The sequence below is a fragment of the Homalodisca vitripennis genome, unplaced genomic scaffold (genome assembly GCF_021130785.1).
Source record: "Homalodisca vitripennis isolate AUS2020 unplaced genomic scaffold, UT_GWSS_2.1 ScUCBcl_3764;HRSCAF=9502, whole genome shotgun sequence".
In the NCBI taxonomy this organism is placed as follows: Eukaryota; Metazoa; Arthropoda; class Insecta; order Hemiptera; family Cicadellidae; genus Homalodisca; species Homalodisca vitripennis.
Genome location: NW_025779880.1, coordinates 3,678 through 20,564, shown reverse-complemented (window position 1 = coordinate 20,564; position 16,887 = coordinate 3,678). Strand labels below are relative to the sequence as shown.

Here is a 16,887-nt window from a genome sequence, read left to right as displayed (position 1 = left end):
CGAACAATGACACAGCGGATCTCTGGTTCTAAGATTCAGTGGATTTGAGATTTGGTTTCAACTCATCACTTCTTCCAACGCATAATCCTTTCTCTGTTAACCAATGTCTTTGTTTAGCAATCATTGTCACGAAGCATCTGTCAAAGGGAATAGGGATTACTTACGATCTGTATATAATAATTTATTATTACAAAAGACTACATTTTGTTTGTTTTTTTTTATACAAATATATAAGTAATAGTTGATTATATTATGCAATGTAATACTATTAAACTTTGTATCGAGTATTAACGTTTTTGTTACATGAATGTTACATAGTTAAAATACTTTCTCAGCCCTTATTAGCGCTTGTATAATTTGAAATAGTGGATTATTCCAATTTTTCAATTTATTGAGGTTTGAATTGTTCACGTTCTGTAATTTTAGTAACTGTGATAAAATTGCATTACTTTACATTGGTAGTTTTTCTGTTTGTAATGTGAAACACAACTAATCAATAGATTCAAGTACTTGAGTACTGTATTATCAGCTTTATCTCTTGCTTTAATAAATGGGTAAGTTTTTTTTTATAAATAGTAGAAAAGCCAGCTTATAGTATCATGTGAATCCATCATTAAGCACAACAAAAGTAACAAAAATACCTTCCTTAGTGTTGTAGTAATTCTTGTCACGTTTAACAATGGCAGGTGCCTGTAATGTTTGTCATTGTTTCAAATCATCCATTGGCAATAACTTTATTGCTTCAAATCATCCATTGCCAATAACTTTATTTTTCCAAATCATCCATTGGCAATAACTTTTAAAATGTGTAATGTTTTATTATTTTAGTTTCTTTTATATTTCATAATCATTTTATTGAGTACCGCCTATTTTTGTCTATAATTTTAACCACTTAATTAGTTACCATAATATAAATTTTACACAGCTTTTCATTAACCAAGCTTGTGTAGATGTTTTTTCACAACCAATGGCTTATGCTCAGTTTTTCAATAATTAATCATTCATTAGCATAACATTTTGGACTGACAAATTTGTTTGTAATTTAATATTAAGTTTTGGAGTAAAACCTTTATGATAAATATTTTATTTATTTTACTGTCCAGGGCAGTATTGTTGATGCTAACAATATTCATTATTCATAATTTTAATGGTGTTTTCTTTAGTTTTTTTTATTATTTTGCAATTTTGTACAAATAACATTAGTTTATCTTAACTGATTAAATGTGTATGTAGTTAAGTAAAAACCTCCACACACATTATGTGGGTTATTTCATGTCTAAATAATGATCTGAACAGATGCTAATTTTGATTAACTACAAATTAACATCAGTGACAGGGCATATGTAGCAGATCTCATGAGCTTTAGCGACACATCTTTTGGAAAATTGTGTATTATTTATTTAATATGCTATCTTTTTTATCTGTTTTGTTGCACTGTGACAAATTATCGTACAAAAACATTAAACATTCTAATAGAACAGAATGGAAAACCGAATAAACTACCAGAAAAAAAATCTGGCAATAATAATAATAATCAAATAATATCTATAAATTTCTTATCATAGAAAGTTTTCAATTGAACAGACTTACAAAAGAAATAGCCAATACCATAAATGAGAACAATTTCAGAAATGCTTTAAAAACTGTATAATGAATAACAGTCTCTATATAGCTTATGATATCAATGCCAGAAATGCTTTAAAAATTCTACAATAAATAACAGTCTATAGTTTATGGTATGGAACAAAACAGCTGCTTGAGATTTCTTCACAATTTCCTTTATATCGGTTATATCAGACATAGGCAAAAACAAATGGTGATGAGTAAAAATTATTTTTCGAAGACTTAACCATTACCTTTAAACGCATGAATATTTATTTCCATGTTAAGAAATATTTATTTCTCTACGCAAATGACATTATCTGAAGGAATTCCAGAAAAATTATTCCATATCAGACCATTCTATCGTCCCATCATTTACTCTCTTTTCCACCAAAACTTTATGAATGAATTATGCTTAACACCTTCACTACGGCTCTTTATTGAGTGAGACCAACAATTCGCATTGAGGGCGTGTGCCGTAAGGCATCTGGCACAGTCAACATCTTAAATCAACTTATATGAACCTCTTTTATACTCATAATATTGTACCAGTTTTTGTATCAAGAGACAACATTTCACTATTCATTCATTAACTTCACAGGATGTCGGATTTCATCCATGAAACAAAAATATAGATTACTTATTTAAATATAGCTTGATCCTAAATTTTTGCAAATTTCTTAAAAATAGAATTACTTCTTATCTTACATTTTGTGTTATTAGGCGGTTTCCAAAGGGGTAATATTAAAATAATTAAGGTTGTTAGTTACCATCATCACTTAAAGCCACATTTTTCACTTAAATTTACATCAAAATTGTTCCTGTACTTACTGATTTTTTTTCACTATGTATTTGGTGAATCAAAATATTTTGAAATTATACAATTCACCAGTTTAAAATAACAGCTAAGTTTTCAAGTTTTGTTGGAAGAAAACAAGCCCCTGTTATTATTTTGACTCTGGTACATCAACGTTCAAGAAATAGAACTTCCAGTTTTTGTTGGGTAACAGCGTACTCATACATTTTGAAGCATTAATTTCTTACAATTATACATATGTGTAATATTTTACGTATTAAAATAGAAATTTGAAATTGAAAAACTTTGTAGATGTATTAGAAATCTGGTTCAGTTTCATCGTATAAAATACTTAAATTATTTCAATGTCATTTTCACAAACTAACCTTCAAATCATTCATTCGTAATAATCATTAACATATTTTCAACTCATAACAGCTTTTATTGTCTTTTCATGCTTTTATAGTTTTATTTATTTTTAATAACATAAAAACTCAGCTACTTGGTGTCACATGACATTCTTTATTTTGATATAATAGTAAAATGTAGTCCCTCTTAATCATATACGAAACTGACAATATAATGAAGTCATAAAGTCTCGTTCTTGTTACAGGGTCCAGCACTGGACGAATACATGAGGCTCGTAGCAGAAATCAGAGGTCACTGTGAAGCCAATTCTAAGACCACAGAAAAACAGGAGGATGTTGTGGAAGAAGTAGTGAAGGAAGAGGCTTTGGTACCCAACATAGATCGACGGTCCAGAATGGGTAGTTTTGCCACCAGAAAGATCTCTCTGACGTGTGAGACGCTTGCCAGGAGCCACGCGATGCCGACCCCAGAACCCAGTCAGCAGCTGTTGACGGAACCAAAGCGTACGGGAGGCAGGCTGCGGAGCCCCGCACCCTCTCCGATTCCGAGTCCTGTTGCAAGCCCTTCTCCCACCCGCAGCAGATTTCAAGTGTCACGAGTGTCCGAGTCCGAGTCTCCTGTTACCCCACCATCATCATCCCCCAATGTGTTCTTCGGCTCAAACTCAAGATTTAAAGTGACTGTCGTGGACTCGGGCACGCCTACAAATCCAACAACGGTTCTAACCTCAAATAATGTCACAGTCGGCTTTGAAACGTCTTCCACTCTTTCCCCAAAAGTGTCCGTAAGCCCGGCTCCATCCCCTACTCCCATTCCTGCCCCTCTGCTCTCTTCTATTCCTTCACTGTTTCCTACTCCTATGCCATCACCCATGCCTTCTCCTCTGGTCTCCCCGACTCCTTCACCCACCTATATTTCTCCCCTGTCTACAATCAATGTTGGAGAAGCACACCCACTGTTACCCTCACCAGCCGCCTCAAACAATCATAAAGATGATCTATCTTCGTCGTCAGCTGAAGTTTCCAATCGTCCAGAACCTGTTGTTAACGAATCAGAAGTAAAAGAATCAGTTGTACAAGAGAGTGATAAAAACAAGTTCACTAATACAATAGCAATTCCAGTACACAACTTGAGGTTAGATTCAAGTAGCAGTTGTGATAGATATGAAACAATTATTGAAGAACCAATTCCAGACTCTAGTACGAGCAGCACATCCACTGTCCAATCGTTGCCAGAAAAAGATAGCTTAAGCGGTAGTGGTAAAGTTAGTTCCCGTAGTACTGTCTCACCACCAAAAGTATGTAAATTGAGATCTGAATCAGAAGAAAGTGATTTGTACATGAATAGAAAACTTCCTAAAGCAACGGACAGTTTAGATTTGTCTGCCCTGAGAGTTATGAAACAAGCATCCGTTTCAGTACCTGAAAAACCACCTGTACCGTCCGCGAGATCAAGAAAAATTGCTTCATGGGTGCAGCCAAGTGCTGTGTTTTCCGCCTTGACCCAGGACGACGGAGGAAAAACAAGTTCCGGTTTAGAAAGACTCTTAGGCCTTTTCACGAATCCGTTTTCTCGGTCAAAAGCGGATGAGGAGCCTACGCAACAGCTTGAACGTGTACCTGAAGTTCCAGAGGGTCCGACCCAGATTTGTGATAACCAAGTGGAATCAACCTGTACAAACGCAAATACCACTTTAAATTTAACCGAACACTTAAGTAAAATGTCATTGTTGTCCTCGCTAAGTAAAGGTATGCAACTGAAAAACAATGATAACCCGAATGAAAAATTCAGTGAAATTCACACAAATGATAGTATTAAAAACTCTTTGCCAAATGAAAATGAGGATTGTGGTTTAAAATCGGAAAGTAGGAGTGATAACTGTCCCGTGGGGTCCTGTCCTTCGAGAAATGGCTGTGAGCTGAAATGTGATAAGCAAGATTTAAATATTCCTTTTCTTTTTAATAATAATGACGGGTTGAGTGATGCTGACACCGGAGGTGTCAAGTGCGAGACGTGGCCCCAGGGAACCAGCATGACACATCTGAGTCTGATTCATCAAACTCAGAGCCAGAGCTCTCCTTGCCTCACAGCTCTGGTCTTCCTCAACAGCAACGTAGCCACCAATCTTGCAGGTGAGCAATACTTATTGTCAGTAGCTAAGAGTCCTTAACTGTTGGGTTCTGATCTCCTTGCCTCTCAAGTCTGGTTTTCCTCAACAGCAACGTAGCCACCAATCTTGCAGGTGAGCAATACTGATTGTCAATTGCTAGGAGTCCTTAACTGGTGGCTTGTGATCCCACCACACTGCTATGCCATCTGGCTTTGTTCATCACTAGAAAAAGTACCTTAGTTTCACAAAGATAATATAATCAAAGAAATAGACCCCATAGACGTCTTAAGATGAATTTTCAAACATATAATGAAATGGTTGATAAGCTCAAAAAGATTGAGTTTACGCTAAGAGCTATGATTAACCTAATAAGTAATACTTTACTTTGTATGAGGCAAAAAGAAGATTAGGATGATTATACTCCCTTAGTGTGATGGACATTCATCTGCACAGGGCTGGTGGAGATGCATGGTACAGTTTTCTCCTCCAGCCTCTAGCAGCTCATCCTCCTCTTCTAAGCTGGTGACAGTGATCAGGGTTGCTTTATGTTAGGGCTGAGTAGTCAATGTGCTCTCCCTCAGAGCTTATCCCATCAGTCATGTCTTCTTCTTTGATCCACTTAGATGTCTGTGTCATCTTCCTCCTTGTCCTTAAGATGAAGTTACTTCTATAAGGATTTTCCCTAATCTGTGGTATAGGCCCAATTCAAAGAGTAATAGGCAGCTCCTCTCTGTGCATTCAACAACCAGTGCTCTACCCCTTATTCTGGGTATGCAATAGAGATGACAGCTGCTCATTATTATTTTCTTCTTCCCAAATTCAAAGTCATAGACCACTAGGTCATCAGCACTCCCGTATTGGTGATAAACATTGTGAAGGCTACTAATGTCTTCTATCTTCCGTTGTAATCAGTTCTACAATTATCTGCTTGCTCAGGCGAGGTACTTGATCCCTCAACCACACGAGTCTCTTTCACACCAATTTCAACAGCCAATTATTAGATAGTAGATTTTTAAGTGAATTGATTCCAACTGAACTCTTTGCACCTTTTCCAGCATCATTTCCCTGAATATAATTTTCTCTTACTGTAAGCTCCTATGCATTTGTATTCTCTCTAGAATCTGATCTTTAGGTGTCACCTGTAACATTGCTGTGTAGGTGGTTGCCTGCCCTTCTGCAGTTGTCAGTTGATGCTTTGATCTTTATCCTCTCTTTGTCAGATTTCTGCTGTGGAGCCTCCTCTCTGTCTGATATTAAGTGCCAAGGAGTATCCTGATATAGATTTGTCCTTCAGTGCTCAATCTCTTTTTCAGGTGCCATTCCCTGAGCCAGGTAGTGGAGGTACCGTCTCACTCTCCCTCTGCTGAGTCTTCTATCTAAGGGATTATTCCATCCTTTTGTGCCCAGTCATGGTGTCTTTTCCAAATAATACTTCACATTGAAAAGGTTTAGTAAAGGCCCTGGTCCTGTCTTTTAACTCATCTCTCTTTCGCTCAGGCTGCTGAAGATTTGCTACATTTTTATGTAGGAAAATAATCAAATACATGGTGTATTCGGAAAGTAAGTACCGTTTGGAAAAAAAACCTATTAAAACAATTTTACGTTACATGAAATAGCATACTCTATACTATTCTACATTGCATCCACACACCACATTGTACATTGTATTGTGTTGAGGGTGACCAGCATTTCAATTCCTTCTGCATAGAAATTTCTTGCCAGTGATAGCTACGATTTCACAGCATTATTCAGTTCATCGTCGGATCCACAGCGCTTACCACCGAGCTTGCACTCTATGTGAAGGGAGAAGTAGTAGTCGGATGGTGCCAAATCCGGATTGTACAGCAGGTGATCGAACTGCTTTTGTGAACTGCATGTCGATTGGTTTTGTGAAGATAAGTGAGCAATTTGGAAACTCATCGGAAGCACAGTTTGTGATAACCCAGGTGGTCTGTAACAATCTCGTACAGTTCCCAAGAATTTTCGGAAATTCATTTGATGCGTCATCATTGTCAATCCTCTATTCACAGATTTTTTCACCTAATTTCCTTACCAGGTCATTGTTAACAACAGAAAGAAGACTACTCCGAGCCTCATCGTGGACATTTGTTCAATCTTCATTGAACATTGTCACCCACTTTCTCACCGTTACATCACTTATCGCTTCTTCACCATAAATGTCCATTTGATGATAAGTTTCTGCCAGTTTCATATTGTTTGCATTCCAAACTTTTAATTACAGAACGAATGCCACAGTCGGCAAAATTAATAACTGTCTTAACACCAAAATGGCATTAGTTGAGAGTCTGTGAATAAGAAAGACTTACACGCAAGTGTGGGAATGCTGCTGTGGCAGTACAATCAAGAATCAAGAAGTTTATTAGCCATTGGTCACAACAATATGAAATAGGCATCGTCAAAAATATACAGCACTGATATTTACAACAACAAAATTAGTTATTACAATATTGTACTATAATTATACTAATTTTATGACCAAGTAACAGGTTTAATATAATCTATGAAGAGTGTGCACATGGTTTGTTAATTACGTTATAGCTAATACAGTATAGAAAAATCAGAAATCTACAAATCAAACTAATCAAAAAATGATATTTATGTCAGAATCTAAAAATTCTTTTAAAGAGTAGAATGGATTGCATATGAGCCAGTTACTTATCTTTAGTTTAAAAATATTGAAAGGAGTCATTGTAGCAGTTGCAGGCAGCTTATTATAAAAAGTTATGCAATTGAATTTAAAAGAGTTGCCGGTTTTGACTAGCCTGTGCTGAGGGAGATCTAATTTGTTTTTACCCCTGGTATTGTGTTGATGAAAATCTTGTCTGGTATTGAAATCTGTAATTTGTAATTTTGTATAGACTAGTATATGAAAAATGTAAAGGTTAATAACTGTCATGAATTTGAGATTGATAAAAAGTGGTTTGCAATGTTCTAGAGAGCTGCTTCCACTGATGGTTCTAACTACTTTTTTTGAATGAGAAGAATATCATTCACAGCATTGGAGTGACCCCACAAAACAATGCCATAGGAAATGTGTGATTGAAAAAAGGCAAAATATGCCACTCTCAAATATCCACAGCTAACAAAATCCCTCAGTTTCCACATTAGATACAAGACTCTAGATATTTTTCTACATACATGGTCAATGTGTGATTTCCAATTAAGCTTGCTGTCAAGATGAAAACCCAACAATTTTACAGATTGATCTTCATAATTTTCAGATAAGCTGAGAAGCAGATTTTGCGTTTTCTCCTGATTACATATCAGTCTATTAGAAGTGAACCAATTTAAAGCCAAGCTGTGAGATGCATCCATGTTTTCTTTCAGAGTATTCAACTGCTTATTAGATGAAAAAAGAGTGGTGTCATCAGCATAAATAACAATGTTAGACAACACATTAGAGGGCAGATCATTTATAAAAATGATGAATAAGAATGGTCCTAAAACTGAACCCTGTGGTACACCTGTGGCTACAGAAAGAGTGGTAGACTGCTGAGCTTGAACAGAAACATATTGTACTCTATTCGATAGATATGACTGCAATATATTAATGGAATTTTCTGATATACCATAGATCTTAAGTTTGTCGAGGAGGATGCCATGATTCACGCAATCGAACGCCTTACTTAAATCAATGAGTGTTAAAGCAACTGACTCCTTTTGTTCAAAAGCATGAAGTGCTTTAACGACTATTTCTGTAACGGCAGAAGTTGTAGATTTATTGGTACGAAAGCCATGTTGGTTATTACTGATTATATTATTGGACTCAAAATGTTGATTAAGTTGATGATACATTATAGATTCAAAAACTTTTGATAAGATGGGGACTATAGAAATTGGGCGATAGCTTTGGGGCAGAGATCTGTCCCCTTTTTTGTAGACTGGCAATACCTTGGAAATTTTTAGAAGATCAGGAAAATATCCATGTAATAAGCATTGATTGAAGATGAAAGCTAATGGTGAACTGATGTGTTTTATTGTGTTCTTGACAATATAATTAGATATACCATAAAAGTCGGAAGTTTTAGAGTTTGACAATTTAGCAGCTACCTTAGTTACATCAGTTGGGGTGATTAATGACCAAGTAAATTGAGGTACACAGTTAGTTAAAGTGTTAGCCAGTAGGTTGGTTGCCAATATGTCAGTGTTATCAATGTTAGTTTGAATGTCTGCCACCGACTGTATGAAATACTGGTTAGTTAGGTGTGGATCAAGTGTTGTTGGTGTCACACCTGTGTTGTTTTGTGTTTCTGAGGAAATTACCTCCCAGGCCTTACATTTATTACTAGCTCCCTCTATATGATTTTCAAAACAAGCCCTTTTTGCTAGGTTGAGCTTTTTTCTATACTCTTTTTTGAAGAATTTATAAAGGTTATATGCGGCTTCCATATGCTGAGACCCAGTTTTTCTAAGATTCTTAAAAAACATCAAAATAACCTAGCATTATTTCTCTACCTCTTTTTAAATCTTCATTGTACCACAAAAGTTTCTTTGTCTGCTTGCTTTTAAACACCAATTTTAACTAATGGAGATGATAGATACCAAATATTGTTATATGTTTTTAGAAAACTGTTAAATAAAGTTTCAATGTCAATCTCTTTTCTTTTATAGGTATCAATTATTTCCCACCTTTCACTCTCCAAACTTTCTGCAAACAATTTAATTTGTGTCTCATTTTGCTTACGCATACATTTTTTTGAGGATGTGACTGTCTCATTTGGTCTACATGATCTATCAAGTTTTAGATTTAATAGAAGAGGATTATGATCGGAAATGCAGTCATTCAAAACTTTTAATTCATAACAATCCCTTGAAAAATTTTACGAGGATGTTATCGAGACACGAATCATTTCTTGTAGGAGCCTTATTTATAGCTACCAAGTTAAGAGAGCGTAAGATGTTTACAAAGGTGGTTGTCACTGTGTCAGTGGTTTTATGGAATGGTATGTTGAAGTCACCTCCAATGACTAACTTAGAGGTATGTTGCAAAACCTTTTTAATAGCTTGTTCAAAGTTATCAAAAAATAAGTCCATATTACCACAAGGTGATCTGTACAGAGAAACTATTGCTACTTCTAAATTGGCCAATTTTATTCCTGAAATTTCTAAATTTTGCTCTAGATTAAATTTGCTTAGGTCTAGTTCACTATATTCAAGCGAATCTCTTATAAAAATACCAGCACCCCCATTTTTTGAGGCTTTGCGACACACCATACTTGCAGCTTTGTAGCCCTGAGGTGTAAATAAAGATATCTGCTCTTCTAGTAACCAGTGCTCACAAATGCTTATAATATCTATATGCTTAAGTTTAGACAAGTGTTCTAATTCTAATAATTTATTACGGAGACATTGGATATTAATTTGTAAAATGTTAAGACCGATGTGCAAGTTTGATTCAATGAGTGAACTAGATTCATTGTTAAAGGTTGTTAAATTTTGAAACAGACAAGGGGTTTTTCCATTATTTTCAACTAAGGTTTTTTTACATTTTGTACTTTTTTTCTTAAAAAAATAACTGTTTCTACCTTGGGGTTCTACTGTAATATTTCTTTTACATTCATCCACTAATTGTTGAGACACCACTCTTTTGTCTGTTTTGGGCGTTTCAAAACCCTGAAAAAAAGGTGAAGAAATAGAAAAAGAGCTATGCTTCACTAGAGTTGGAGACTGTAGACAAGTCCCATTGTCTCCCGACAGGTGAGGGCTGGTGGAGTGTCCAGGTGGTGGTGTCTGTAGGGACTCAGTCACGGTAGGGTCAGTAGTCAGCTTCACTGGTGATGTCTGTTGAAATACTGCTGAGATGGACTGCTCCTCCAGAGTTGACTCCAAGCTTATCCTTGGGCTAACCTCTATCACAGATGGGCTGGTGGTTTGCTCTTGAGTAGGTATTTCTCCGCAGAGGTCAGGATCAGACTTTGATGTCGCTGAAGTTCTACCAATAGCCTGAACTATCTTCCTGCCAAGCAATTTTTTTCCCATCTTGTTCAGATGCATTCCATGGCGAGTAAAATGCTGTCCTCTCAGTTCAGTCCCATCAATAACATTGAAGCTCTCCATTTCCTCTAGTTTACCGTTTAAAATTGCAATTTCTTTGTTAATGAAATGTTTTTTCTCCAGGTCGTGTCTTTGAAACAATGGTACAAAAATAAAGTTGGTATGGTTATTTTGCTGACAAAACCGATGTATTTGACCTGGAATTACTTGTGCAGCTCGACGGTTTCTGTAGGTAACACGGCTCATATCATTAGCCCCTCCGATTATTACAACCACGTCCTGGTCTGTGAGGTCTGTACACATTGCGTTAGTGTTCTGCAGTATGTGGGTTATTGGGGCTCCAGGACAGGCATTGACAAAAACCTCAGAATCTGGTACTAGTGGTTGCACTGCGTCATACAGATTTTTACCATGACTGTCAGCAAAAATTTGGATTTTTTTGGGTATAAAACTGTTTTTAATTGTTTCTTGTTTTGTGTATGTTTTAGATTTAATAATAGGCCTTTTCTGCTTTAATTTACTTTCATTCTTGTAGTCACTGTTTAGTGTGTTTGATTTCAGTCTGGTTTTGCAAAGGTTCATCTGTTATCAGCCCAGATAAAATGTCATACTTGTTTGAAAGTGTGATAGAAGTATTTGGGAGGGTTGGCCACTCATTCAAAGACTTTGTATTAATATGTTTACCTTTTCTGATTACTTCACAGAATGTTTTCCCTGATTCGTCCAGATGATTTTCTTTATGGGTATTAGAGAGGGTTTTTAAGTCCTCTTCAAGTAGTTTGGTTACTTCAATTAGATTCCTATGATCTAGCATTAATTCTGAATAAAGGTGTTCAAGATTTTGGCATTTCATTTCTTTTAATTTATTTTTTAATTTATTTTCTTCTAATATATTTTCAAGTTTCTTCTTTTCTTGTATAAGTTGTTCTTCTGCATTTGCTCTTTGTTTAGATATCCGTTCTATTTCGTTCTTCCAAATTTCCTCTTTAGAGTCCAGCCTTAATATGTCAACTTCTTCCTGTAATTTCCAAATTTTTTCATCTTTTTTGCTGCAATTTTTCTTGGTTTCATTTAAACTTGAAAGAATGTCTTCCTTTTCTAAATCCAATAATGACAGTGTTTCTTGAAGTGATTTATTTTCAATAACGCTTTTGTCAAAGCTTTGAAGCATATTTGTCAATAATTTAAATACATTGTTGAACATGAGTGGATCGCATTCCTCTGTAATCTTGTTAAATTCTCCATAAAGCTCAATTGCTAAGTGTTCAACTTCCTCAGAAGCCAGTGCCATTTCAAGAGAAATCATTCTTAAGATAAATCACATTAAGATTACACTAGAATAAATGAGAGATAAATACTTTGTGTATGTGTAAAATTAGAATTTATATTGGATTGTCAAAAAATATAAAATTCAATTAATAAGTCATTGTATAATTGTTCACAAATTATTAATTCATGCAAAAAGATATTATGTCAGTTGTGGGAGTTTAACCATCAACTGTTTACACTGTAAGCAGACAAGTTGTACAGCAGATGGACTTGACAGCTGATAATGTAAACAAACTGCTGCTATCAATTAGGCAACTGATAAGTGGACAAGCAGCTGGCAGAGTACAGCTGAGTAGTGCAGGTAAATGGTGGGGGGGTTGGCAGTACTGAACAGGAAATAACTGCTCCAGTCAGACAAATGCACCAGTTATTTACAATTTTAATTAATTTTTCTTTTGTTCTATAAATTCCAAACTGTCAAAGTCTTAAATCCCACATATATAAAATAAACTGTTATATCATGAAAGTGATTTGTTATGTGCTATTTACACTTAAAAGAGGCTATTTATGAGTGGTTGAAAAACATGTGCTATAGTAGAGAAAATAATGAGTGTTTAACACGTTAGCTGCCAAAGGTATTTTTGAAACTTCTCTCAAATGCCATGTAGGTCAGATCTGGCCGGCACCGTATATAATGGTAAGACTTTCTGTCGGCCATATCTGACCGGCAACATCAAAAAGCAGGGTTATGTTAGGTTATGTTTTTTTACTATGTGCTGCGGTCTACAGTCAATTTGTTGAACTTCTAGCGATCTTGAATATCGCTATTTACCTACAAAACGACTCCCGTTGTTGTCTACTTACTTTAGCGCGGGAAATTAATACTCAAATATTGACTTGTTGTCATGGTATTGTGTCGGCCAGAAATGGCCGGCAGTATTTATTACGTAATATCGATCATTTTGATACTTACAAAATGAATTAAATTCTTGTTAGAAACACATTTTACGTGATGGAGTGATTGTTCAAGGATTTGAATAAAGGTACAGCCAATGATTTACAAATGTTTGGTTTAATTTTTACATAAATCAGACATATTAAACCTAACTATCATTTTTTTCAATAAAGTACATTTCCTTGTAAAATATTTAGTTGTGAAATAAAATATAAAATTGTAAAAATTTGCAATATTGATAATAATTACATGACACTTTGTTATAAAACATGTTATTTGTGAACTTCACGAAAACAGTCTTTACATAAGTATGGCTTCTCAGGACACTGCTCACAAAATGTGTTCACTTTGCCCAGTTTCTTGGCCACATCACGTCCACTTACTTGTACAGCTTTTTTGTAACACATTTTGCAGTACCCTTCTGACCCTGTGTCTACCCTTTCCCTCTCCAGTAAAGTTTTGAGATATAGTCAGATAATGGTGCCCTGTACCTTTTACAGGAGTAATAGTGTTATTATCTAGACCCATAAGTGAAACAGCCAGATTTTCTTTAAAAGTTGTAATTGACATGCAGTGCTTTTTCTGATGTCCGCCTGCTGTAGGTCTTGCTTTCACAGCATTAGTGTAGGCCAGCCAAGAGTTTACAACAGCGGTTCCAAGAACTATTTCTTCTGCTGCTTTATGGTACCATCTTCTTGACTTTTCGAACACCAGTGCTATAAGATGAGAGTTGGTCAGACACATCGATGCCCATCTTTCCCTTGTTGTACTCAACTATCACTAATGACTTAAAAATGTCATTGCCTTTTTTGTCTATTTTTCCTGTGAGAACGTACTCTACTTCATGTTTGGTGGACAACATTCGCACTTCTCTCTTGTCCTTCCATTTGGTAACTACAATACCATCTTCATTTTCAAGGGCTTTCATTTCTCCTTTTTTTATTTGTGCCTTCATAACATCGGCAGGGAGACCTTTCCTGTTTGCTCTCACAGTACCAACAAGGTGGGTTCTTCTAGCTAAAAGGATTTTTGGCAAGTTGCACTGATGTGTAGTAATTATCTACATATAAGATGTGTCCCTTATCCAAGTTATGTTCCATGAGTTCCATGACCACTGAGGTTGAAACTAATTCATTATTTTCATTCTGGATGGTCCCTTTACCCATGTAAACTTTTATACAATAGGTATACCCTTGCTGGTCACAAAGTTTGAAAATCTTTAGGCCATATTTGTGGGCCTTGTTGGGTATGTACTGTCGAAATGACAGTCTGCCCCTAAAGGGAATCATGCTCTCGTCTATTACGAGATCTTGGCCAGCAGATTTCTTGTTCAAAAAAATGTCGTTCATCTTAGAAATTAGGGGCCAAATCTTTGCGATACGCCCATCACGTTCCTCAGCAGCATGATCGTTAAAATGCCAAAAGCGTAGCATTAGCTGGAAAACGGTTTCGGCTCATAACTTGAGAAGCAACAGTATTCTTATACAAAATGTTGCCAGACCAGTAGTCTGTTATGCGGGGATGATTAGACAAGCCCATCCATATGAGGATACCAATAAACTTCCACATTTCTACATCATCTGTGGGAGCCCATTTATTAAGTCTACTACTTCGGTTCAACCTCGTTTCTCGCAATACTTTACTGGCATTTCTATTAGTCTCTACGACCATCATTTGTATAATGTCGTCAGTAATGAAAGCTAAGTAATAGTCTACAGGTTTAGCATCATTGGCCATATTTAAATGGTACTCAGAAGTAGAAGTGAAAAGAAATTCTTGTTGCCTACCTTTAAATTCAGTCCATTCATCCATCATCACTTCTCCGTCATTTTCACCAGAATCGCCACCGTTCATATCATTTGTCTCTATTTCCATTGTAGCCTCGCCTTCATCATCACTACTGTCATGATCCGATTCACTTGGCAAAAAGTCCGGATCTTCATCCGTGTCGTCAACACTTGAACCTATGTTTTCCTCAATTTCATGTTGAGGGTCTGGTTCACTGGACATTGGACAGTCCAAAAGTCTTTGAATTTGTTCTTCATTTACGTCTCTACTACTCATAATGAAATCGTTTACACAAGTTTAGTTTCGTTCAAACTAGGTTAAAAGAAAAGATTACGCACGCACAATAGGTTATTAGAAGATACAATACACTATGGCGGGAACGCAGTGGAATGCACGGACGAGCAATGGTTACTGCGCAGGACAGTGGCTGACAGCGCTGACAGTGGCAGACGGCAGCCCTAACTGATACCAACATCGGCGCACAAAATAGTCGCAACAGTGAGCAATATAGTGCCGGCCAGATCTGGGCGGCAGTAGTGTTATTTTTAATGAAAAATCACAACGAAAAATGTTGTGCCGGCCAGATATGGCCGACGCTCAAATTGCATTATATTCAAGAGATTTCAATGCAGTTTTGACAGAAAATGAATTTTAACTAACAAAACAATTCGAGTTAATGAATAAAATAATTTTAGAAACTTGGCAATTTCGGGGTTGGGCAGTAATATAAGCGTGGCATTTAGGGCTAGTTTACTGCCGGTCAGATCTGACCTCCATGGCAGCTAACGTGTTAAATAATCAAAATATTATGTAGTCTGCAGTAAAATAAGTTATATTTAACTGTGCTCCAGGTAAAGTACACTTCACTCAGTAAATATAGTAAAATTCATCACTGATAATTTAGTATAACTGCTTTAAAATTAACATTGTTTAAGCACTAAAATAAACACCACTTGAACTGGCTACATATCATCAGGTCAATGAAACAGACTTACTTTCCGAATACACCGTATAGTTTGAATTTTGCAATAGTCGAAGGAATTTTGTTAATTGATTCAATTACGTACACATCAGATCAGTGTTATAATAATATATCTATTTATGTTAATAAAAATTACATAATATGCATCTTATATAGTCCTGATATTATTTCAGCTGAAATAAAGAAGATGTCTCCACCTGCCAGTGACGATACAGTGGATTCTACGAAAAATATTTCTTTGGCTCTGTGAACTTGAACCTACTACAGTAGAGGTAAAAAGGTTTGGATAAATCAAGTTTCAGTAAACGTATACGAAATGTCTTTTCATTCACGAGGAGTTCCTGTTTTAATCGTGTTACATCCGTAATCAGTTAATTTCTTCCAAATCAAGTTAGGCAGTGCAAATTTCCATTAGACTCTACGCGTAAAGGATGAAGGATAGACTGAAGTGAAAGGTGATGTGAAATATGTTAAAATAATTTTTAACACTTTGAGTGCTGGCCCTAAATGACATGTAACTCTGTAGAATGCTGGGCGTTTTTGGTGGTTTTCAAAAATTTATTTAAAAAAAAGTATTTAAGGTATGAGAAAAATACTTACATGCCTCAATTAAGCTTACTTTCGTCTTTCGTTTAGCGTGAGATTGTTAGTGGTTTTTTAAAAAACTACACATAAAAAATGTTTTTTAAAAACATATATTTTTGGAAAAAAAATTATTTTTTGAGACACTTTTTTTATCTAACTTACTAAACTAAGCACATATACAATTATTTACAATGACCCATTTACAAATATAAACTGTCCTTTGAATAATACAAATCATGTGTTTATGTTTTGGTAGTTTTTTGACAAAAAACTATGCCGTCATATTGATGCGTCGGCATCACTTTCGCTGTCAGCACTGTTTTCAGCATCTGTAACATAATAATATACTATGTAAAAATATGAATATATTTTCTTTTTATTCATAAGAATAAAATATTAGTTGAATAAAGTTAATT

General features: G+C 35.6%; 1 protein-coding gene across 1 annotated transcript in view; it reads left to right on the top strand.

Annotated features, from left to right (window-relative positions):
• Nucleotides 1–16,390, top strand: part of LOC124372665 (protein phosphatase 1 regulatory subunit 37-like) — a 34,661-nt gene extending 18,271 nt beyond the window's left edge. Inside the window, exons 11-12 of the mRNA XM_046831075.1 lie at nucleotides 3,012–4,899; nucleotides 16,060–16,390. Of these exons, the coding sequence (XP_046687031.1) occupies nucleotides 3,012–4,899; nucleotides 16,060–16,136 (1,965 nt within the window). The 3' untranslated portion in view covers nucleotides 16,137–16,390. The remainder of the gene's footprint in view (nucleotides 1–3,011; nucleotides 4,900–16,059) is intronic.
• Nucleotides 16,391–16,887: the final 497 nt, after the last annotated feature.